The sequence below is a fragment of the Psammomys obesus genome, unplaced genomic scaffold (assembly GCF_907164565.1).
Source record: "Psammomys obesus unplaced genomic scaffold, mPsaObe1.curated_primary_1811, whole genome shotgun sequence".
NCBI classification, from domain to species: domain Eukaryota; kingdom Metazoa; phylum Chordata; class Mammalia; order Rodentia; family Muridae; genus Psammomys; species Psammomys obesus.
The window spans coordinates 10,567,781-10,592,599 of record NW_026596131.1 but is presented as its reverse complement, the minus strand read 5'-3'; the positions used below and the strand labels follow the sequence as shown (position 1 = coordinate 10,592,599).

Here is a 24,819-nt window from a genome sequence, read left to right as displayed (position 1 = left end):
TTCTTCCCTCCCTCCCTCCCTCCCTCCCTCCTTCCTTCCTTCCTTCCGTCTTTCTTTTTTTGAGACAGGGTTCTCTGTGTAGCCCTGGCTATCCTGGACTCTATTTATAGACCAGGCTGGCCTGGAACTCGCAGAGATCTGTCTGCCTCTGCCTCAGAGTGCTGGGATTACAGGCATGTTACCACGATGCCCCGCTATGCTAATTTTCTTAATCATAAAATGCTAAGAGGCTAACAAAGCCTTGGCTGGACCTCTACTGCCTTGACCCCCCGGCTGCCTGGTGAGCTCCTGTGCCTACTCCCAAAGCTGTACAGGTGGACCTGGCACCAGACAATTTAACTTGCTACCATAAACCTGCCGGACTTTCCATGGGAGGGTCAGGGGTGAACTTATATGAACACACAAAGTCCTAGCCAGGGCTGTGTGCCCCAGAGAGGAAATAAACCATGAGTTTATGACAGCTACAGAAATACAGGCAAGACTTCCTGACCCCTAGCCTGCAGGTCCTTCAGGAGCCTGCCAGAGAGATAAAACCTATTCAGTAGTCCTTGGGATTAATAAATCTAGACCTTTGCTGACAGGATCCATGGAGCCCTAAGCCAGGATGGGATGACCCAAGTCAAGAGGCTACTGGCAGGAAGACCTGCTCTCCCCTCGCCCCTTCACACCAGCAAAGCAGCCACAGCCAGGGCTAAGTGGCACCCAGCACACCTGATGCTGTGCCAGGACTGAGAAGAACTGGGCGGGGGCAGAGAGTCCTAAAAGATGCTGCAGAAGCTGGAGGAAGCGTTTCTGAGCCGCCTGAAGTAGGCAGAGACAAATGGCCTCTGGTGCTGTGCCGTCCTATTATCTGAGTCCTGTCTAGCGTGTTAGCCAGCTCCACCCCCACCAAACCACAGCACGAAGCAATCAAGAGGGAGGCAGGCGATTCATCTTCTTCCCTCGTCCATGGGAAGACAGGAAGAGAGCTGGGCTGAGCCCAACCTGCCTATAGAGGCTATCTGTGGTCAGGGTCAACTGTAAGATGGACCAGTCTTGTCTACCCTGTTATGAGACCTGGCACCACTTATGTGCACCTTGCTGGCCTGGAGTTAAGGTACGGAAAGTCTCGGAACGCAAGACCTTTGCAGAGTGCCCCTCAAACCGCGATGCTCGTCAAACCATGCAAGCTCCCAGCAACCTGCTGGCCCAAGTCTGGAGCCCAACCATTCCAAGTCACACTTAACTCTGAGGCTCAGACCTCACTCCTGAGCCAAGGTGTGGCAGTGTGCAGGACTCCTCTCTGGAGAAAGGGCTGAGACAGAACACTTCCCACCACTCACACTGCCCTGGTGTGGCCCAGGCAGGGAGAGGATACTCACCAGGTAGATCCGGTAGGCATCCACCCGGCGCAGGGGGCCCCAGCACAGATCAGTGTCATTGTATTTGGCATCTGTGTCCACGCCGCAGGAGTCATTGCCAGAGACACTGCTGAAGAGAGTGATGGCAAACTTGGGCTCAGCATGGGGCCCTGCTTGGCCAGGAAGAGACCATGGGGCTGCCGCTCCCGCTTTTCATAAACTGTCTCTTAGGACAAGTCCCCTTGGTCAGGCAGCACAAGGTCTCAGAGGTGTGGGAATCCAAGCTGCCTTCTCCCCGGAACAGGAAAAGGGATAGCACAGTATAGAACGTGCCTTGTGAGGACCGAGGGCATGGCTGGGCCTGTGGTGGAGAAGGGCCTCAGGAGTGATGTTCCCTAGGCTGTGGGTTCGTTGAGGGCGGTACCTCTAGGGAAAGTCCTTGCCCAGCTGGTGGGGCAGGCCTGAGGGTCTGCAACCCGTGTGGGGACAGGAGATGAGGGGGCTACGCACCAGGTCACCTGCATGAGGGAGAAGGGCACGGCGGCGGCATAGATGGCAAGGTCTCCATACAGGTAAATAATGATGCAGAAATAGAACAGGTTGACTCCCACTGAAAGCAACAAAGCCACACGTCAGGGAGCTGGAGAGAGACACATATGCGTTTTTTTTTCTTTACTGCTTCTGATGCTCTCAGTTCTTCAGGCCATTTGCCTTCTACAAAAAGTAGGAGAAAAAAAATGACCCCAAATTCCCGTTTCTTATCATGGCTGGCTAAACTGTGAGGCTGGCAGGAGATGCCTCAGCTGGGGATTGGGGCCTGAGAGACTCGGAGAGGCCTGGAGATCAGAGAGAGGAATCTACGCTGGTAGGGCCCGAGAGATGGCCCAGAGACCGCTGTGCCTGATGATCTGAGTTTGCTTCCTGAAGTCCTCACAGTAGAAGGAGAGAACCAATCTTAGGAGGTTGTCCTGTGCCCTACCCCCGGCCTTGGCACACACATGCCTCTCCACAACAAACAAACAAAATAAGCAAATCAATATAAAATAATAATAAATAAATGGATTTGGGTACAAAGATCCAGGCCCAGAGAAGCTTAGGCACTGGTAGCTGGGGCTGACACCTGAGGGTCATGGTCCCAGAGAACCAGTTCCAAACTCGCATTTAGAGGAGATGCTCAAGTTCCTGATGTCACCAGTCTTAAGCTGCTGGCTTCTCTAAGAACAGGAAGAAAAATGAAGTGACAGTTCCCTTCTAATCCTGGTGGCTCAGAACAGCCTAGAGGTCCCCAGGGGACAGCCTGGGGCACGTTAGTCCCGGGCTATCTGAGGTCAGCTCTGCTCTCCAGAGTCCTGAGAAAAATGGCCAGGAAAACACAATTTCTTTTTTAGAACCCATGAGGGCACAGCAACATGCTTTTTAAACATGATAGGCGTCATACCCTTCCCTGACGTGTCAGAATTGACCTTGATGTGGCTTGAAGCTCTTGGGGCTGTCTGTCATTCATGACCCGGGCTCTAGGTAAGGCCCACTCCAGCCTCCCTTCCCTCTGGGATACCCATGTTCTCAGTGAGAAGGCTCTACCACCTCCTCAGCCCCTTTCTGCAACCTGCCAACAGTGCCCGTGTTGGCTGTTATGAACTGCCATCAGCCCCTCTTGATCAATAAAATTTCATTACTAGACACAAAGTGGGAGAATCAATGAACTTCCTGAGAGGACGTTAATGTCTGGGCCTGGCATTTCTAACTACAAGAGATGAGTGTGGAACCCTGGGGAGCCTTCTGTGGAGGGTGCAGCTCCAGTGAAGGTGACAGGAACAATGTGGCAGTCTAAGTTATTGAACAGAGCAGAGCAGGGGTGAGCTGACAGCCCAGCTCTCACAGAGGACATGTGTCAATGTCTGAGGGGGGTTGACAGTCCCAGCCAAGAGGCAATTCTGATCTAGAGGCCAGAGAAATGCTGCCTCACAGTCCTACAGCGCTCAGGACAGGCGGCCATGACAAAAGGTTAGCAGCCCAACGTCACCAGTGCCAAGCTTGTGACCGCAGCAGGTATTGGTAAAGCTCTTCAGTAGCTGGGGATGCTCCCCAGCCACTGTGCTTGTCTATGTGAGATGTGGGCAAATGAGACAAAACAACCCACTAGTACACAGACACCTGAAAGAAATCAGGCAGGAGCACGGGGACCTGAGTTTGGATCTCTAGCGCCCCATAAAAAGGCCAGACGTGCTCCTGCAGTCCTCACACTGGGGACACTGGGAACAGGAGGCAAGAGGGGTGCTAAGCCTGCCGGCCAGTCAGCCTAGCTCAATGGCTCTGCTCCAGGTTCAGTGAGAGACGTGTCTCAAAATATAAGGGGAAGGCAAGGGAGGAAGACACCAGATGTCAGCCTCTGGCCTCTACACGCGTGCGTATGTGCACACACACACTTAGATACACATACACACACACAAATAACTAGGGCTATCAGGACGGGCTGCAGAGCACAAGGATTAGCATATGGTTTAGAACGTGTGTGCTCTCCCGCTGAAGTGTACTTGCTTTTCAGCCTTGAATGTGGAGGCCTCTGAGTGGCTGCCGGGAGGGGACATCCAGGTGTTCTCCCTCAGTGGCTGGTGAGTGACAGAAATGGAACACAGGGAAGGGCAAAAGTGGGCCCGAATACAGCAGAGCTGGCTTTGAGGAAATGTTGAAATCCCCTTCTAAACTGGCCCAAAAAGGCGAATGGAGCCAGTCGCTTCTAGCCTGTGCCCATAATCACCCTTCCTGGACCAATCGCCAGTCTCCACCTTTAATGACAAACTGAGTGCTTGGTGTTAGTCCCAAGTCAAGAAGGTTCCCATTTCTGCAACACTCCCCTCTCTCCATAGCCCCACTCAAGACCAGAAAAAAAACTGGCAGAGATGCCCACTTGGCAAACTGGGGAGGCTTTGACAAAGGGGCATAAAATCTTCTAAGACAGCTTAGAGAGGACTTACGGAGGCTGTGCTCCACACCTGAAGAAGTAGGGACAGGAGAGGTTTGAGTACTAAATATTAAAGTCTTAAAACACCTCATTTTTTTTTTTTTAAATAAGATTTACCCAGAGGCAGCAAAGGTTATCACTGGCAGATACCAGAGTCAGGTGGACACCTGCAGTTTGTAGCAAATGCCAGCCAGGAACAAGCAGAGCCCAGAAGGCGCATGTTGCCTCAGCTCTCCAACACTGGGCTGTCACCGGGCAACACCGCTGTGGGCTCCTAGCGCCCTCTGCTGGCTGACAGGGGACCAGGTGTGTGAGGCCGATTCTATTACTGTGTGGCATTGGCTTCTTCCGCTGGAAAGCAACTGGTAGGATGGCTAAACCTTCAGGCTAGTGCACAGCAAGGAACCCCAGGAAAAGAATGGAGAGCAGGTCAGGCCTCACAGCAAGCCTGCTCCTCTGGTGCTCTGTTCCTACGCATCTGCTCTATCCTTTACCATGGAACCCCATTATAAGGGGCAGGACTTGAGCATAGGTCAAATGTGCTCCAGTGCCCCACACCATCCTGGGATGACTGTTACCTTTATTGAAGAACATGGATGCCATCTGTCCCATTTCCACCCGGTCTGTGATTTCAAAGAGGTTGGCTGAGGAGCGTCTCTCTGTGGGGCCGGAATAGAGAGGGTAGTGGTTGTTCACCTGAAGGGCCCGAAGGGGGGCTGCTTGAGCTCTGGAAACCAACCCTTGAAACATTTTCTCCCCTCACCATGGGCTCCTCATGCATGCCAGGTGGGCACTCTTCCACTGAGATACATTTCCCCAGCACTTTCTTCTGTCTGTCTGTCTGTGTATATGGTGTTGGGGATGAAGCCCAGAGCTCAGGGCACACTAGGGAGGTGTATTACCAGGAAGCTGCACCCCCAGCCCCAGGTCTAAGGAGAATTTGAGTAGCTCCTTATGGGGACAGCAGGTGCCCCTAACTCCGGTCAGCACCGAGATGAGAGTGTATGTATTTTGGGTGAGGGAGGGGGTGTGTGAGAGGATGAAGCCAGAGAAGCTCATGGATGCAGGCAGACCCTAATTATTTCAGTAATGACAGAAGGGGGGGAAACTGAGGCACAGCGCTACACACAGGAGGCAGATCCAGCAGAGGCCAGGCCTGCGCTCAGATCCTGAGTCCTGTGCTCTTCTGTGTACTCTACTTCACTGACCTTCTAAACTGATACTTTAGGAGATGTCTGCAGGGCAACTCCCTAGGAAGCTCCCTACAAAGATGGGGGGGGGGGGGCTGCTGACCAGGGGGAGTGTGGAGCCTGCCCAGTAGCCCAAGACTTACGCACAGACAGGATGGGCCGTTTCTCTGCCCGCTCATAGTTGTCTTGGGTGAGGATGTCACTGTCTGAGGCTATAGAAGAGTCTTCATCGTCCTCTTCCTGGGAGATAGTAGGATGGACAAGGAGAGGAAGAGGAGGAAAAGTCAGGGCAAGCTGAGGGTACAGTGTTAAACCCCAGTTAACAGTGGCCCTTCCTTGCTCATGTTCTCCAGAAGGTGTCCCTTGGAGACTATGTGTGTCCTGTAACGTCAGAAGGTGGAGATGGCAGGGTTCCTGGCATAAAGGTTCAGAAGGACTGAGTGGACACCAGGTGGCTATGTCAGGGACTGAGGTCGCAATGCTAAGACAGCAGCCACTGTGTGTGGCCCCTGGGCTTTATGTGGCTTCTTAGCTGCATCCCTGGAACTTGGGCCAGGGCTGTTGGAGAGAGGCCTGCGATACTACACTGGTACGCGACTGAACACACGTACCACCTGAGGACGAGGCCATGCACACACCTTGTGGGTCTCTATCCTCTTCCAGCGGAGTTGGGCGTTGGCTGCAGCCATGGCCTCCATCACAAAGGTGGTTGTCACAAAGCTGAGGGGGAAAGCCACATGTTAATGGCACGGAGAAGGTTGCAGGAAGTACAGTCTAACCAACTAACAAACTCACAGCATTCTCTCCTGAGAGCTGTTCCCTACAGAAATTCAGAGATGGTGATCCCTGGCTAAAATCCATGATTTGGGGCCAGCAAGATGGTTCAGTGGGCAAAGGTGTTTGCTGCCAAGCCTGATGATCTGAGTCGATCACAGGGACCCACATGACAGAAGAAGAGAACCTATTCATACAGGAACATGTGTGCACACGCACTAAATAAATAAATGTAAAAAAGAAATTAAAGTGTCACTGTGCACCCCAAATGATTCTCACTACCAACCTCAGAGACTCTCTCCAATATACAGGAGAAAGGGTATGAAACAGGCTGATGGGAGGGCGTGCTGGCTAGTTTTATGTCAACTTGACACAAGTTAGAGTGACAGGAGTGAACCTCAATTGAGAAAAAGCCCTTCATGAGATACAGCTGTAGGGTATTTTCTTAATTAGTGATTGACCCAGCCCACGAAGACCATCCCTGGGCTGGTGGTCTTGGGCTCTATAAGGAAGATGCTGAGCAGGTCGGGGGGAGCAAGCCAGTAAGCAGCAGGCCTGCAAGAAGATGCCTCTGCATCAGCTCCTGCCTCCGGGTTCCTGCTGTTTGAGTTCCCATCCAGATTTCCTTCAACAATGAACAGCAATGAGAAGAGTAAGCCAAACAAACGTCTCCTCCCCAGGTTGCTTTGATCGTGATGTTTCATCCCAGCAGTAGTAACCTAAGACAGGGTGACTGCTCAAGCTGGGGTGGAGATGACCTGCAAGCAGGTAATGCAGCCCTGGTACCCAGAAAGGCCTGCTGGGACAGACAGTAAATGGTGCTCTGAGGTGGCATGCTGATTCAGAAAGGGGCCTTGTTCGAGCTTCTGGAAGGACAGCAGGCGACTTTCACCTCTTGCCAGAACACAGACCAGTGGCCGACTTTCAATTCCACATTAGAGTGAGGGCCATGGGATGGGTGACTGAAGATGCAGCTCCACTCTGGAATCCAAACCCTTTTCCTTTGGCAGCACTTTCATTTCCTAAGTAACTTGGCTCATTTTAAAATAGGCTTGTACGCCTGTTTCTCTAAAGGGACACTGGGAAATGATACAAGACACTTGCCCGCAGCCCATAGAGCAGCTGGACTGCACTATGTGCCCGTTCACAGAAGGACAGGGCGCTGCCTTTGGCTGCTGCAACCCTGGCTGTGAACCTACCTGGGCCAGCATTTGTCTCCCTGGTTTTTGAAGCCAACACAGCTCTGTCCCCACACCCTCTGTACTGACAGTAGCAGCAGTAAATGCTCAGCCCTACAATCAGGTGGGAAAAGGACCTTCTGGGCTGCCCACAGTTAAACCCACATCTCTCCACCAGAGGGTAAGGAATGGGTGGTGGATCTCTGAGCCTGAAGAAGCCCAGGTTTCTCATTATCTTCCCTAATTGGCTCTTCTAAGGACTCTGCTTTTCCACGTCTTATTGGAAGCAAAGCTGAAATCAATCTTAATTAAGGCATAAGAACGCGCCTTACAGTTTCACAAAGCCAATTCACTGATCAGATTCAAACATAAAGGGGCTTAGCAGAGAGAGGCATGGCATCCCCTACTGGAGGGCCTCTGATAATCACTCCCCATTCAGATGGCTGCCTTGCTGAGGAGCCCTTAAAGGGGACACAGTGACATAAGGACAAGGACCCTGAGAGCTCTTGGTCGCCAGAGCACGGGGTATGTAATGAGGCAACAGTACTCTGAGGTTTACCCCCAAAGTTCTCCAAAATAAAGTGCATGAAAAAACCCCAACCTTTGGGTGTGAGCCCCTCCCATGAGCCTCTTCTGGGTCTGTTTCCTTCAGCTTTTATCTTTGTTTCATTCTTTGTAGCTATCTACTATGCATCTAAAGGTGACCTTCCACTCCTGTTGGTGCCACAGCTGCCCGAGCACTGGAGTTACAGGCTGTGTACCACCCCGCCTGGCTTCCTTCTGTTTTTAAATTTAATATATATATATATATATATATATATATATATATATATATATATATATATATATGCCTATATGTGTGTATGTGCACCAAAAACCAAACCAAACCAAACAACAGCAAAACTGTGCATTTTCCATAGAGGTGAGCACATCAGATCCCCTGAACTGGAGATACAGATGGTTGTTAGCTACCATGTTGGGGTTGGGTAAACCCAGGCCCTCAGCAAGAGCAACAAGTGCTCCAAACTGCTGAGCCAGCTCTCCAGCTCTGAATTCCCACTTCTTTAACACTTCAATACAGATGGGTTCCTACCTGATGGAGGGGCCTGGATTTGCCTTGCTTTATATACTTTCACAGCTTGGGCCACTGTGATGGGACTTCAGAGTGACACAGGAATCGCCAAGAGGAGGCGCTCTCTGCTCTGAAGTACCAGCTGCCGACCCCTCCAACAACTGGTCAACAAAGCAAGTGTTCCTGAAGGCCTGGGTGAGTGGGGCAGACAGAAGGCAGGCCCTTAAAAAAACTGACTGCCCCGTATGTTTGTATATGTGTGTGTGTACATGTACACATACGTGTGTATAGAAATGTGTGTGTGCGTGTATATGAGAGTGCCTGTGGTGAATTTTTTTAAAGCAAATCCTAAATTGTAAACTGAGTTCCTAGCCTGCCTTCATGTCTGCTAGAGTCCTCTTCAGTGGTTAGGTGCTGTCTTCTCAGAGAGCAAGGATGGATGGTTAGAGATAAAAGTCAGAGCAGGGAAGCTGAGTTTGCCAGGACTAGCTGGCCATCATCTGATGAGACACTCCAGGGCCTTGTCTGGTACCCTGGCCTAACTGCTCAGGGCTGCGAAACTGTTCTGTTAGCAAAAGGCCCTTTGACCTTTGGATGTATTTGCTCTGCCCTGGGCGATCTAACTTAAGACCCACTTACCTACATATATGCAAACAGCAATCTTCCTACACCTCAAGAGCTTTCCTGGTAATTAAGAGACCATTCAGGCTCCCTGGTAGACTTCCTCCAGTCTGTCACCAGCCCAGGAGTGGCAACCCACCCTCCACCCCTCTCAGCTCTTACCTCATGAAACCCACAAATACCAGGAGGATGAGGCTGACGAGCCACCCGGCAGTGGCAAAGGCCTTGGGCATGGTGAGCGCACCTGTGCCCACGATGAGGTTAAACATGTACACCAGCCCGACCTGAAAACAACAGGAACAACATTCAGCCAGGGGATTAATTAACCTGAGGACAGCTCTGGGTGACGTCACAACTGTGGAGGCCTTCCTAGGTCTTCACCAGGGAGACTGGGGAGGGACAGCACCTGAATCCTAAGGAGCCAAGCATTGGGAGGCCAACCATTTGCATGGTCACCCAGAGGAAGACAGCCCCGCCATCTCCATCCTTGTCAATCTCAGTCTGTTTTTGACTATCCAAAGCCATGTAATAACCAGCTCTCCTCAACCTGGCAGGGGCTTCCTGAAGGCAGAGTGCCACAGGTAGGACACTGGCACAACGCTGGGCAGTGACATCCACTTACTCGACTACACCCTTTTCCCTATACCAACTTCGGGATTATGGCTTTTTGTTTTCTTTTGTTTGAGACAAAGCTTTGTTATGCAGTACTGTTTGGGCTAGTACTATGTAGCCCAGGCTGGCAATCTTTCTGTCTCAGCCTCCCAGGTCTCAGGATTACAGACATGCATCACCACTGCTGACTACCAAGTTCAGGATTTAAAAACAACAGCAAAACTTGGCATACAGCTAGAGAGATGGCTCAGCGGGTAAAGGTGCTTGCTGCCAAGCCTGACAACCCAAGTTCAAGCCCTAGGACCCACTGACTCTGACAAGTTGTCCTCTACCTGCATGAACGTGCACACACATACACATACTATATAAGTAAATAAAAATATAAAACCTGACTTATAATTTGCTTGACATAAAATTAAATGCAAAGGGCACCACCAGACCCTGTTCAGATTATCTTGGGCATGACAGCACACCTCTGGTCTTCTGAATTGTAATCAGACTTTCTACAAGTGACTGTGGCTACAGAGTAAAGAGGGAAGAGACAATAAGGACAGAGACAGCGATTACAGTGTGAGATAAATGAAATGAAGAGAAGAACTGTGGCTTTGTTGCAAGAGATAATGTAAAGTACTTTAAACAAATAGTACTCAGCTAGTTCTGGCGGCCCACTATTGTAATCTTGGAATGCAGTTGTTTAAGGGAAGAGGAATACAGGTCTGGCCAACCTAGGTTTCACAATAAAATACTAGAAAGAGAGAGAGAGAGAGAAGAAGAAGAAGAAGAAGAAGAAGAAGAAGAGGAGGAGGAGGAGGAGGAGGAGGAGGAGGAGGAGGAGGAAGAAGAAGAAGAAGAAGAAGAAGAAGAGACAAGACAAGACAAGACAAGACAAGACAAGACAAGACAAGACAAGACAAGACAAGACAAGACAAGAAAAAAAGAAAATCATGAACTGGACAGCCCAGCAGGTAAAAGTGCTTATGGAAAAGCCGGACCCACAGTTTGATCCCCTGAATCTGTGTAAAGGTGGGGAGAACCAACTCCCCAAAGTTGTCTTCTGACATTCACACTTGGGCTGTATCATGTGCACATTCCCTGCTCTGTGCGCCTTCCCCCTTCACAAGGAAATAAGGTTCAAGGAAAGGGACTTCCAGGTACAAAGGTAGGGGTGTTGAAGGGCCTCAAATATGGGGTTCAGGGGAACACTGAGACATGTGGTTGGGGGTAAGGACTTTATTAAGAGTTATTAATGCCATGGGCAGACAGACAGAAAACAGCATGGTGAAGGCTCTGAAGGAATCTCCCCCTTGGCATGAGTGGGAGGCATCTTATAGTTTTTAGAATGGAGATGGTTTCACAATGTAGCCTGCAGCCAGGCTCTCTGACTGCCATGCTGCAGGGAGGATGGGGAATGCGTGGCCACCCTCCTGTCCTCAGGTGAGAGACCCTAGCACCTAGAAGTCTGTTAGCTAGGGATTCACAATGTCCAGATCTGTTTTAGGATACTGCAGGAACTGTGGTCTGAGCAACAGCTGGAATCTAACGTCGCATTCTTACAGGTGTTTGTAGGGTTTTCTGGCAGCCACATAGTGGCTGTGGTCAATGAACCAAGCCATGCAAGACACAGGCCCTTGTGGAAAGTGATGGAAGTGCCATGGTTTGGAGGGTTTTAAGCAGGAGTGACAGGCCAAGAATCCTCCATCTTGTATTGTTGCTGAAGCCATTTCCAGGTTTAACTAGAATCTCCTTGATGGAAAATTCCATGGAAACTATGCAACTCTATTCTAGGAACTAAAGGTCAAGATGTCCTAAACAACTTATCTCAGCTGGTGTTAAAACTGCCTGTTTGTGTGGAACCTCCTCCAGATAGCCTCTTATCTTTGCCTCTTAGTATCTGTTAAAACTGGTTGCTTCAGACTGCTTACTCTTCAAAGATAACTCCCCACCCAATCTCCCTACCCCCAGCTGATGAGCAAGATGTCTGGACCAGGTCTCTGCCCTTCAAAATCCCATGTTCTGGAGACCCAGGCCACACCTAGGTCCCTGTCACCTGTCATGTCACCCACTCCAACACCTGGGTATGGTCCCAGCCAGCTACAATAAGGACTTAGAGCTGGCTATACACTGTATCTAAGTGGTCACCTCTGGTGAGCTCCCCATGTGCACTAACAGACTCCAGCTGACTCCAGACATCTTCTGGATGCCCAGAAGCTTTGCTCATGGCACCTTTAAAACATACACTAAGCAGGGCTAAGAATTTTACTTTATGAAAACAGTCTAGGTGAGGCTTCTCATAATGGAAGTAAGAAAAAGGCAAAGAGCTTTAAGAAAGTGACACTAGGCAAAAACTTTATGGGAGAATAAGGAGTATACAAAGCATTTGTAAGGGCTGGAGAAATTGCTCGGCTGTTAAGAACACTGGCAGCTCTTCTAGAAGACCCTGGTTCAATTCCCTGCACCCACATATAGCTCACAACTGTCTGTAACTCCAGTTCCAGGGGATCTGACATTCTCATATGGAGATACATGCAGGAAAACACCAATAAACATAAAAATAAATAAAGCATTAAGAAAAGAAAACATTTGTAGAAGCTAGGCATGGTGGCAGGCCTTTAATCCTAGCACTAGGGAGGCAGAGGCAGGCGGATCTCTGAATCCGAGGCCAGCCTGGTCTATACAGCATGTTCCAGGACAGCCAAGAAACACAGAGAAACCTTTTTCTGAAAACAAACAAACAAACAAGGCTGGAGAGATGGCTCAATGGTTAAGAGCACTGGCTGTTCTTTTACAGAACCCGGGTTCTGTTCCACGTGATGGCTCACAGACATCTATAAATTCAGTTCCAGGGGATCTGACACCCTTTCTGGCTTCTGTAGGAACTACAATCATATTCACATATATACATTCAGGGGAAACATGTAAAATTTTAATTTAAAAAAAAGTAAACTAGGAAACAGACGGAAGTCGTTTGTCCTGCTTTGTTCCTATTTTTAGGTCCAGAGTAAACACTGCGTCCACTGGGAGCTCAGCGAGCCCTGCTGTGTGAGGCAGGATTTCTGTGCCATCTGTGGGCCTCAACAGTCTGGGTGCATATTAAATCCTCTTTACTTCTGGGAAAGGCACTCAGTGAGCACTGGTCATGAGGAGCAGCCAAAAGGAAGCCACTTTCAACTCAGTCACAGGCCAGGTAAAGAGGAGCTGTGGAAAGGGAAAAAGAGGTCACATGACAGTGGGGAAGAGGGCAACCTCCTTGAAAGGGTGGCAGAAAGTGGAAGAGTTAAGACCCTGCTGTATTCCATGTAGATAAACCCACACATGCAGGCTCACCGGACTCCTCTGTGCTGAGCTAGCAGCTCCCTGCCCAAGAGGGCTTGTGCGGTGTGCTAGCTGCCTGCCTTGCTTTCACCCACAAGACACCCAGGACACCCAAGCATCATCTCAGGAGCGAACCCCCTGATGATATTCAAAGGAGTCACCAGGCAGCAATGGTGTCTGAGCCCTGACCAGGATTTAAGACTGTAGGGCTGGGAAGATGGCTCAGTCAATAACGTGCTTGCCATGCACACATGAGGACTTGAGCTTACTCGTGAGCACCCACATAAAAACCTGAGTTCAGCTGGGCATGGTGGTTCATTCCTTTAATCCTAGCACTCAGGAGGCAGAGGTAGGCGAATCTCTGTGAGTTCGAGGGCAGCCTAGTCTACACAGTGAGTTCCAGGCTAGCCACTACATAGTAAGACTCTGTCTCAAAATAACAAACACTCAAACAAGCCCGGGGGGTGGGGGGAGCATGCACTTGTCGTCCTAATACTAGGGAGGAGGACCCAGGAGGACCCTTGGATCTCCGTGTCTAGCTGGCCTCACTGGACTGGCAAGCTACAGGTTAAGAGGACTTACTGCTCTTGCAGAGGACTAGAGTTTGGATCCCAGCACCCATGTCAGGCAGCTCACAAGCATCTATAATTCACTGCAGGGGACCTAATGCCTTCCTCTTGCCTATATGGACATCTGTGCACATACACACACACACACACACACACACACTCACACACACACACACTAGCTTTAAATACTAAGAATAAATCTAAAGAGAAAGGGAAGAAGGGAGAAAGGAGAGGGGAAGAGGAAGGGAGGGAGTGAATGGGGAGGTGTGCCACCAGAGAGATGGCTCAGTGGTTAAGAGCACTTGCTGGTCTTGAAGAGGACCTGGGTTCAGTTCCCAGCAACCACACGACGTTCACAACTACCTGTAGCTCCAGTTGGGGCATCCTGCGTCTTGTTATCATTACAGGCACTAGAGGTACACACGCACAAACATTTATGTAAGCAGAACACTAATATGCACAAAATAAATAAATAAATCTTTAAAAGACAGTAATTTTTAGCTTAACGTGGTGACTCCAGCATTCAAGAGGCTGAAGCAAAGATCATAAGTTCGAGGACAGCCTGGACTACATAGCTAGATTCTGTTTCAAAAAACAAAAACAGGGCTGGAGAGATGTCTCAGCAGTTAAGACCACTGGCTGCTCTTTCTGAGGACGGGGGTTCAATTCCTAGTTCCCACATGGCAGCTAATAACCATCTGTAACTCTAGTTCTAGGGAACCCGATATCCTCTTCTGGCCTTTCTGGGCACCAGGCACATGGTACAAAATACCAGAAGGGCGTATCAGATACACTCTCGCATATACCACATATACATGCAAGCAAAATACCCATACACATAAAATTTAAAAACAATAACCAACCAATACGCACATACACACACACCAGATTTATTTTCTAGGATGATGGATTAAGAGACCCTAAGGTAATTCAGAAAAGGTGGCGGAAGGGGAAAGGAGTTTAAGGGCCAGAGGCTGTATGACAAGGAAACAGTGTCTTCCGGACACACCCGGACACACCCGGACACACACACACACACAGTGGTCATGACAGTGTGCACAAGACCTGTACAAGCTCAAGCCACACCAGACCAAGTCCCAGCATGGAGGGGGAAGGAAGGTGTGAGGTCAAGTGACTATCGGCAATGGAAAGCTGTTGAGACAGGAAAAATCAGTAGCCATTGGTAAGTGAACCATGCTCCAGTAAGATGCCACAGGTCCCAGAATATACTGGCAGCACAAACTGAACTTAATGGCTTTTTATTTTTTTAGTTTTGTCTAAAAGGACACAAAGTTGAATGGGCAGGGAAGTGGGGTGGATCTGGGAGGAACTGGAGGAGGAGGTCAGTATGTTCAAAACACATTGCACAAAATTCTCAAAAAACTAATTAAAAAAAAACAACCTTAGGATCTGGAGAGATGGCTCAGTGATAAAGATCACCTGTTGCTCTTGAACAGGACCCCAGTTCAGCTCACAGCACCCACATGATGGCTTAAAACCAGCGCCAGCTTCAGTTCTAGGGGATCTGACGCCTCCTTCTTGCCTCCATAGGCACCGCATGCATGTGATCTATACCTTTTTTTGTTTTGTTTTTTCCAGACAGGGTTTCTCTGGGTAGGCTTGGCTGTCCTGGACTCACTTTGTAGACCAGGCTGGCCTCGAACTCACAGAGAGCTGCCTGCCTCTGCTGGGATTAAAGGTGTGTGTCAACATGCCTGGCCCTATCTATCTATCTATCTATCTATCTATCTATCTATCTATCTATCTACCTACCTACCTACCTGTCTATATCATATATATGTGACATATATATATATATGTGTGTGTGTGTGTGTGAATAAATATATATATATGTTCCAAGTGTTCATACACACAAAAAAATGAAACAAATATGCACAGGAAAAAGGTACCTGCTTTCCTCATAACTCTGACCATCATCTCCTGGTTAATGCTACCCTATCACCACGAGCACCCATCTTTTCCCCACATATCTCTCTTTACTATTAAGTTAAAGAAACACAGCACTTTATTTATGGCAACTGCAAAGACCCTGAGTAAAATAAAACACATACAAAATGGAAGAGGAGGGGCTGGGGAGATGGCTCAGTGGCTAAGAGCATTGGCTGCTCTCCCTGAGGACCCAGGCTCAATTCCCAGCAACCCATATGGCAGCTGACAACTGTCTGTAACTCCAGTTCCAGAGGACCCAACACCCTCACACAGACATGCATGCAAAACATCAATGCACATGAAATAAAAATAAATTATTTTCAAAAAAAATAAAAGGGGGAAAAAAAGGGGTGGGGGAGCTCCAGAGGCATGCAGGCCTAACTGTCCAGGCCTCTGTGGACGCTTGGTAGCAAGAGTGAATGAATAACTGCCTGAACAGGTGGGGGCATAAGAAATGGGGACATAAGCTGCTTTCCTTCTAAAACTCAGTCTCAGCGATGACTCATTTCCTCTAAGTTTGTAGTTATTGTAAGAAAGAGGCAGAATTGTGGCAACTTGTAGGGACAGTGCCGACATCTTACTGCTGACAGAGGACAAGGAACCATCACATGACCTCACACAGAGGGTGACTGTCCATTCCATTCCAGCATTTGAGAGGGACTTTCCCTGGCAAGCTGCAGAGGTGAAAGGGGGCCTTTGTAGCTGCTTGTGAACAGCAGGGCTGCTGCTGAACCCAGGGAAAGTCTAGAAAGAAGGCTCTGTGGAGGAGAGCTGCTGTGTGTGGTGGTAGCTGGCAGTGGAGTGAGTCAGTCCTGCTTGTTCACACACCTCCAGCTACGTATCCAGTTAAGGCCCTGTGACGCAATAACCACAACCAACTGGATACTACACAAGAGAAGATAAACTGAGTGTGTGGGAGAGTGAGGGAGCCCCAGAGTCAAGACAGAGAGAAATCAATCGCTCTAATTGTCATAATTGCCGAGTCGACCAAACTGCAATTGGAAGCCTCTGCTGTTCGCCGCCTCTTTCAACATACCAAACCATAAAAGTTGTGCAATTTAAAATTCAGCTGAAGACGAAAGGCGGTGCAGGCTGCTGAGATGAACTAATCGCTAAGGCAACAGCTGTCAGGGACTGCCCACCTGACTGGCGGGGTCGTGTGCAATCTGCAGGGGCCCTGAGACAGACTGGGGAAGACTCACAAGTTAGCTGTTTGGCTTGGCACTCTGATAGGCATCCAAAGGAGAACCGGAGCTGCAGAGACAGCTCAGCAGTTAAGAGCACCTGCTGCTGCCGCAACAGAGGATCTCAGTTCAAGTCCCAGCACCCACACTGCACCTACAGCGTAAGGATAGCATCTGGTGCCCTCTCCTGGATCCGGCAGGCATGCAGGCGCACGCGCGCGCACACACACGCGCACACGCGCACACGCGCACACACACACACACACACACACACACATAATTAAAAATAAAGCTTTAAAAAAACATTACACAGACAAAAGGGGAACGAGCCTGATATTTATAGTGCGAGCCATGACAGCTGGACCCTGACGGCAGCTGCGTGGAGTTTCAGTCTCGTTGTCACCAGGGTCTACCTAGAAACCAGGAGCATGACGGGGCGAAGAATGCATAGACAGAGAAAAACTCACATAAGGAGAATAGAGCTCCCCGGTCTCTGTGATGTCACCCGCCATCTCCAAAGAGTGAGCGAGGGCTGGCCGAAGAGGCTACTTCTGTGCAAGGCCAGCAGCTGCTGCGGATCCTAAGACAAAAGAGTAAAATTATTTTTCCTGACAGAGGTGAGAATGGGGGAGACTTGCAGCCTGCCCCTTTTACCTGTAGCCCTTTTATTTCAGACACTTTGGCCTCCGTATCTGTCATGAGGCAGCCTTGGTGGGCCATAGCTCTCTGGACAATGCCTTCTAATTTTACTCTTGCTATGCAGTCACTTCTCTGTGCCTAGGTGTGAACACTCCAAATGACTCAGGTGCCTTCAGGGTCACTAATCGTCTCTTGCCATCACAGCCCCCTTTCCCCTAAGGTGCTTATTTCATTCCAGTATCTGTGTGCTCACGACTACACCGGACAGCCCACATAACTGTCTGCCTCTCCGCCCACAGCAAGGAGCCAGGTTTTCTGGTCGCCCCTCCACGCTAACTCCTTGCCCCAAAGCCTCTTTTAAACGGGGCCTCCTGCTCCCTCACCTGCCTTCTTCTGCCTTTCCTTAAGGCTCCCCACCCTTAAGCCTCCCTCTCTTCTCAAGAGTCCATCTCTGAGCCTCTCCCTTCCTTCCCTCCTCTCCAAAATTTACATCTATCTCCACCCCATTCTTCCCTACTGTCCATCCCGGACCTGCAGCACAGCTAGCTCTGTCCACAGTGGCCAACGCCTCCAGCTCCGCTGCTGCCACCCGGCGCCAGCTGTCCCGCACCGGCGACCGCTGCGCGCATGCGCTTGCTCCTTAGCCCACCTTCCGGACGAGTGCGTCGGAAGGGGCACAGGGCGCTGATTGGATGCCTCGTGGGGGCGGGGCCGGGATTGGGGCCCTCCGGATGCCGTCTGCGTGGCGGAAGCGGAAAGCCCGGCTTTCTGAGAGCGGCCTGTTGTTGGGGACGCCTTCCTCAGCGGGGGATGGGTGTGAGTTTGGCAGTTTGTAGGCTGCGCTGTTAGAGGGTACCATTGTCGTACCACGCAAAGGGCTGAGGCCTGAGGGCTTCGAGTGGGGCCTGGGGACGGGAAAAGGGGAAGGTCAGAGCTGGGTGGCATGGACTTTGGAGGGAAGGGTTGGAAATAGGTTTAAAGAAGGGTTAACCGGTCATTTTGGAGTGGACTCCCCGGACTGGGGCACGTCGTGTCTGAATCCTGATTATATGGCCCTCGATCCAGGTTCTTGGGGATGGAAACCGCAGCTCAAATTTGACCCCTGAGATGAGAGCCGAGATTTTTTGACCACTTCGGTTCTTTTTCTTACAGTTGTATTTGTGAGGGAAAGGAGGACGCTCTTTGTCAACGCAGCCCCGCCTCTACAGGAGAAGCCTGTAGGAGTTCCCACCCTGCATGGAAAGACACTTGGAGCTCTGAAATCTAGAACTCTCCCCACTTTTAGGCAGCTACAATGAGGCTGAATCAGAACACCGTGCTGGTGGGCAAGAAGGTGGTCCTGGTACCCTACACGTCGGAGCACGTGCCTAGGTAACTTCACCTGACTGGTTGCAGTGTGGAGGAAACAGGGCGAGGCTTTCCTCAGTCCTAATCTAGGAGCCTGTTCCATTCTAAGCAACATTACTTGTGCGGTGCTGCACATCCTTGATTCCAGCACAACATTTGGGAGGCAGAGGCAGGTGGACCTCTGTCAGATTGAGACCAGCCTCCTCTACATACTACGTGCTAGGGCAGCCAGGGCTGCATAGTGAGACTGTGTCTCAAAGGGAAAAAAATTCCATGCAGGAAGAATAAAGCTGAAGTGGAGAACATACTTCCTTTTCATTTCTCAGCTTTCTTTTTGGCCTTTTCAGTTAGGAATTACATCATCTAAATAAATGTATGTAGCAAAGAATAAGGAAATGTCTTCTTCCTGATGGCATTTTCTGGTATCAGTAAATAGGACTCTGTCATTCTGGAGACTTAACTAGTGCTTGTCCCAGATGTTGAGTGCTGCATTATTTTGGTGCCTATACTGTTTAAAGGCCAGAAGTGAGTTCTAGGGACTCTTCCTGAGTTAACCGGTAAACATCTGGTAGGCTGAGAAACGGGCTGTGTAGGGGATGGGGGCATGCTTTACCAGTAGTTTTACTTTTGGGAGGTCTCTGACACCCTGTCTTGTAGAGGTCTGCCCAACCCTCTTTGTCCAACCTCTTTGAGGTTTGTAAAGGACATTTAATCCAGCAACATAGCTGCTCTGGCAAGGGATCACATCTAAAGGCCTTCTAGGGGTGGAATACAAACTTGCCTTTAATCCCAGGAGACAGAGGCAAGAAGATCTCTTGAGTTCAAGGCCAGCCTGGTATAGACCAAGTTTCAGGTGAAGAAACACTTAGGACCAAGAGAGGTGTTACTCACCTTTAATCCCAGCGTTTGTGAGACAGGGCCATGCAAGATCTCTGAATTCGTTGAGTCAGTCAGTTGAGAGACAGTGCAGTGGAGTTGAGTTTGAGGGAGTTTAGTCCGTGGAATTCAGAGGCAGTTTTTACTAGGACAGTTTTATAGAGACAGATTGTAGAGAGAACAAGCTAGACATGGGTGAGAAAATGAGCAAAAGAATGACAAGGAGTCAGGAGCTTAGAACAGACTGCTAGAGTTAGCTTGAGGCCAAGCAGAGCAATTCCATCAGAAACCGAGAGAGAAGCCAGATTGAATCAGTCAGCTTGGAGAGGAGTTTGAGGCAGAACAGCTGAGTTGAACCAGCCAGCCAGAGTTCAGAAAGAGCTAGAAAGGGTGTGCTTATTAAGCAGTAAGTCTCAGAGGCTGAAAACATTCTAGGCCTAGATTCACAGAGGCAGTAAGCCTCTGAGATGACAATTCCTCATGGATCTGAGGGATGTTTGGTTTCACACTGCCTAGGTGGGAAGCTGGGCAAATAGAGATGTCGCTGTCTGGATTTGCTTGAGGGAGGAACCCAACTTTTCTGACTGGTCATATCCTTTTGTTTGAGTCTTCTGTCAGTACTGTGGGGCCCTCATCCCTACCTTCCACTTCATCTTGAAAACTGCAAAGTCTTTTGGGGTTTTTTTTTGGGGGGGTATTTTTTTAATGGATTATATTTTAACTGAATATCTACAATATGTTTGACTTAGAGCTAAAATGACTAAAGTCCCTCACTCTATAGCACTTATCCTCTCACTATGCAGTCCTGGCTGCCTAGAACTATGTAACCTAGGCTAGCCTCAGACTCCCCAAGGCTGGGACTAAAGATATGTGCCACCACACCCAGTGTCAGATTCTTGTTTGTCTGTACTTCATACTTCATAGCTACTTGGAATTGTGGTATTAGAGGCTGGCGCAGAATTCTCTGCAGTCAAAGCTTGAACTTTCATTTTCTTGCTTGTTTGTTTGAAGAAAGGGTCTCCTGTAACTCAGGCTGGCCTCGAACACCTAATCCTCCTGCCTCCACCTCCCAGGGGCTGGTCATCCAGGCCTGTCCCTCCACACCCATTAAAACCCATGCTATTGAATCTGTACCATTCATCAAAGTCTTTCCTCTCTTCGCCAGGTACCACGAGTGGATGAAGTCAGAGGAATTGAGGCATCTGACAGCCTCAGAGCCGCTGACCCTGGAGCAGGAGTATGAGATGCAGCGTAGCTGGTGTGAAGATGAAGACAGTGAGGAGCCCCCACCCCCTAGCAGCCTCCACTCTTCCTTCCTTTCTCCCACCCCTCAGCTGTTGCCCCTTTGGGGCCATCACTAGACTGCAGTAAAAACTTTGGAGCGTGCTTATACTTGAACTATTTGAAGTGGTCCCTGCAGCTGACCTTATTGTCCCCCTGCCTGAGCAGTCACCGGCTGGGATTTAGAGAATAAAGCAATTTGATTTCCAGCTGTTAATTTAGGCTCTGCTCTTATGTCTCTTGCCATAGCCTAGTATAGGTCCTACCCTTTGGTACAGACTGTTCCTTTGTCTGTACCAAAGGGTAGGACCTATTTTTCCCTGCTTCAGATCAAACATGATCTTGGAACTCTGTACTAGGCTCTGGGCCCCTTTTCTCCTGTGGCAGAGACAGCAGTGTCCTGCAGTTCTCTGGCTTGGGTGGGAACACCAGCCTCCCTTTCTTCCCCCTCCCTAAATAGGGTTTCTCTGTGTAGCCTTGGCTGTCCTGGATTTGCTTTGTAGACCAGGCTGGCCCCAGACTTCCAAAGATCAGTCTCTGCCTCCCCTAGTGCTGGATTACAGGAATGCACCTTTGTGCCTGGCACCTCATCTCCTTTTTTGAAGATTCTAGGTGCTAACCTTGTTGCATCTGCCCTCAGAATGCACCTTCATTGTGCTGGATGCAGAGAAATGGCAGGCCCAGCCTCACCTCCCTGAAGAGAGCTGCATGGTGGGAGATGTGAACCTCTTCCTCACAGATCTAGAGGACCCCAACTTGGGGGAGATCGAGGTCATGATTGCAGGTTTGTCCCACCTGGGCCAGCCAGAACTTCAGAGAGCTTAGTGGATGCCCAGGGGTAGCTCAGTCAGCTATTGTTAGCCAGCTCTTGACCATGGCAGATCTCCTGTCCCACACTCAGTATGGCGACTAACCCTTGGGCTCATTACTTCCTTCCATATGCCTTGGTATGAACTTAATCTTTGCTATTGTCTGTCTGTCTCTGTGTGTGTGTGGTATATAGGCCAGAGGACAGTCTTGGCCTTTGTTCCTCACCGGCCATCAACCTTTCTCTTTATAGGTTTTTGTTGGTTTGAGACAGGGTTTCTCACCAGCCTGGGAGTTGCCACAATAGGCCAGGCTAGCTGGCTGTGCCTACCAGTACTGGGCTTCAAATCACATGCTACTACACCTGGCGTCTTTACATGGATTCTGGGCATGGACTCTGGTCCTCCTTGCAAGCATTTTACTACTGAGCCATCTCCCTAGCCTTCAGAACTCCATCTGTTTCTTTGTTAGAAGGGGACCCTCTAAAAAGCAGCAATTCAGGAGATGTCCTGCCATGCTGTGGAGGAAGCCTTTCTGCTTCTGCATCCTTGGTCCTTATAGGCTTCTGCCCAGAGCACCCGAGTGAAGGAGGGTTTAGATTGCTGGGAGCCTCACATGTCCTGTCCCTTTTCTGTGCCTTCCTTTTTCCTGGGCAGAATGCTAACGGGAGAGTTTTGACAAATCAGTGAGCCGCGACTTGTCAGGTATCCACGCTGAGCCTGGCGTTTGGTACTAACTACAGGGTGCTCTTCTCCTAGAACCCAGCTGCAGAGGCCAGGGCTTTGGCACGGAGGCATCTCTCCTGATGATGGCCTATGGTAAGACAAACAGAACTGATCACATGGGTAGGCCTCAGCTGCGCCTTCTTCAGGGAGAAAGAGGCAGATGACAGGCCCCTCTACTGCAGACTGGGACAGAGGGACAGAAGAGCAGAGTTTTTACAGTTTACCCTTCTCTCTTATAACTGGAGGAGTGAAGAAGCTAGGACTGACCAAGTTTGAGGCGAAAATTGGGCAAGAAAATGAACCTAGCATCAGGATGTTCCAGAAACTTCACTTTAAGCAGGTAAGGGCATCGGTGGGGAGGCCTAAGGAAGTAGAGCTGTTGGTGTTTGAACTTGAGGCTGTAACTCTGTTGGCCCCTACAGGTGGCTGTGAGCAATGTCTTCCAGGAGGTGACACTCAGGCTGGCAGTGAATGAGCCAGAGCAGAAGTGGATTCTGGAGCAGACGAACCACATGGAAGAGAAACCCTACAGAGCAGGATGCAGTGACAACTGCCCAGTGTGAGCAGGAGGGTTAGAACTGCCCACTGTACCCAAGGCCAGACAGCTGCACGGGAGATAGATGTACAGTACCTTCAGTCTGCTCCAGACCCTCCTGAGCCGGAGCATGCCTTGGCCGCCCCTGGCAGGCAGTGGCTAAGACTCCTTCCTACTCCCAACCATAAGCTAACTGCACTGGAACAGATGGCTGTAGTCCAGCAAAGTCAGGGTGGAGGTGGGAACTGGAGGCTGGGTCTGAAGAACCAGCATTTCCCTGGGGCCCTGGCTGAGTAAAACACTTGTTTTGGCAGCTTTCCTCGTTCCTTCATTCTTCATGGAGAAGACTGGGGCAGGGATAATCAATCCTGTTGTCAGCCAGAGTGACCAAGTGGGCTTGGACCTGGAAAGACAGGCGATCTGGTAAAGGGGTGGGCTGGCCCCTCTGCCTACTGTCCTTTCAGCTCTTTGGAGCCAGACAGGTCTGAGGGAAGAACTTGTGGATACAGCTCCTTGTACCGGGGAGCATCCCCGTCAGAGAAGCCTGGAGCCTGGGGCAGGCGAGAGAACCAGGGGCCACTCTCAGTCCCTCTGGCACATTAGGCTCATGGCCACCCCTTCAACTCATCACCCTGTGCCTCTGGACAGCTTCACTGAGCCTGGCCATTAGAGGGCAGCAGAAGCCCGGGTTCAGGATGGCCAGGCTGCTGGCAAAAGTCCTCCAGGATGTGTGGGAGGCTGTCCTGCAGGAGGGAGCCCCCATTCTCTGTTGTTATCTGAAGTAGTCATCAGGAGAGGCCAGGTGTGTTTTCAAAACAGCTCTGACAAGAGGTTAGAAGTGCATTTGTGATACAGTGATGGCTCCCAGCCCCCTGAGTCCTGGCGTCTTATCCCCGGGCTGCAAGGGGAAAACTGTTCTCCAGAATGCCTGAATCTGGAGTGAAGCTTGCAGTTGGCTCCCTTTGGACTCTGCTCCAGACCTGAGTCAATTCTGGTCCAGCTTAGAGTCAAAGGTCCACCAGCAATTCTCCACCCAGCAGGTGAGGTAGGGAGGGGCTCCTCCAAGCCCTGTGGGGCAATTCTTTGGCCTGTTACAACAGCCTGGGGGCCTCCACCTGGGGTCAAAGGGTAGAAGCATGGGTGGATGAGGGAGGCCAGGCCCAGCTGAGCAGGCAGGCACAAGATGATAGGTACTGAGATAAGGGCTCTGGATGATCTCTTTTAAGGCTGGTGAGATGGCCAGATAGTGACTGGCCCTTCTCCCAGCCCATAGGGCTCCAGGGCAGATCCATTGTCTTACTTGTTCCTTTCAGACCAGCAACCTGGTTCTGAGTGGTCTTTCTATAGAATAGGTGAACTGCCACACTCCTTTTCATTTTTGAACACCTCTCCCAAGACCTCCACAATGTGTCCTGGGGCCACTTTTCTCTTGTGCTGGATATCTGTCTTCCAACCAGGCCATTGGGAGGTGAGGGAGGGTGTCTGGGCCAGGCTCAGACTGCTGAGAATCCTGTACTGTTGGTAGGGGGTGCGAGGGAGTGTGTGTGTGTGGGGGGGGTGGAGCTGGAGGGTGTGGAGTCAGTCCTCACATGCTGTACCTGGCTTTGTAGTAAAACTTCACTTGCAGCACATGTGGAATGAGGAGTCCCAGAGTCCTCATCTCGGCTTCTTCCCACAGTCCCTATGAACACCCATATTGTCCCATGCCCTAGGGGCACTGACAGGGAGGAGCTAAGGGCCCTGTGGACCCCAAAGTAGCTGCAAAACCACTGTAGCTTGGGGGTATGAGAGCGCTACATAGTCCTCCAGGGGTGAGAATCCTTCCTTTCAACCAAAGCCCAGCTA

The 24,819-nt window shown here is 50.2% G+C and overlaps 2 protein-coding genes across 4 annotated transcripts in view; one reads left to right on the top strand and one right to left on the bottom strand.

The window, feature by feature from the left end:
- Positions 1 to 18,019, bottom strand: part of Tmem104 (transmembrane protein 104) — a 56,910-nt gene extending 38,891 nt beyond the window's left edge. The window contains exons 1-8 of one of the 2 annotated variants that reach the window (XM_055592565.1): positions 17,935 to 18,019; positions 17,232 to 17,344; positions 9,300 to 9,421; positions 6,131 to 6,212; positions 5,636 to 5,732; positions 4,881 to 4,961; positions 1,851 to 1,950; positions 1,362 to 1,470 (exon numbers count right to left, since the gene is read on the bottom strand). In XM_055592565.1, coding sequence (XP_055448540.1) covers positions 1,362 to 1,470; positions 1,851 to 1,950; positions 4,881 to 4,961; positions 5,636 to 5,732; positions 6,131 to 6,212; positions 9,300 to 9,421; positions 17,232 to 17,276 — 636 coding nt within the window. In that variant the 5' untranslated portion in view covers positions 17,277 to 17,344; positions 17,935 to 18,019. The remainder of the gene's footprint in view (positions 1 to 1,361; positions 1,471 to 1,850; positions 1,951 to 4,880; positions 4,962 to 5,635; positions 5,733 to 6,130; positions 6,213 to 9,299; positions 9,422 to 17,231; positions 17,345 to 17,934) is intronic. The other variant, XM_055592566.1, reaches the window with a different exon arrangement.
- A 66-nt stretch (positions 18,020 to 18,085) lies between these two features.
- On the top strand, positions 18,086 to 23,287 carry Nat9 (N-acetyltransferase 9 (putative)). Of its 2 annotated transcripts, none has more exons than XM_055592643.1 (7): positions 18,086 to 18,219; positions 18,689 to 18,774; positions 20,792 to 20,901; positions 21,548 to 21,691; positions 22,473 to 22,532; positions 22,685 to 22,779; positions 22,886 to 23,287. In XM_055592643.1, the coding sequence occupies exons 1-7, from the start codon at positions 18,214 to 18,216 to the stop codon at positions 23,000 to 23,002; spliced, it is 618 nt and encodes a 205-aa protein (XP_055448618.1). In that variant the 5' UTR covers positions 18,086 to 18,213; the 3' UTR covers positions 23,003 to 23,287. The 2 variants fall into 2 exon arrangements, with proteins under 2 accessions (XP_055448618.1, XP_055448617.1); XM_055592642.1 differs by having other exon boundaries at positions 18,088 to 18,219; positions 22,862 to 23,287.
- The last annotated feature ends 1,532 nt before the right edge of the window (positions 23,288 to 24,819 follow it).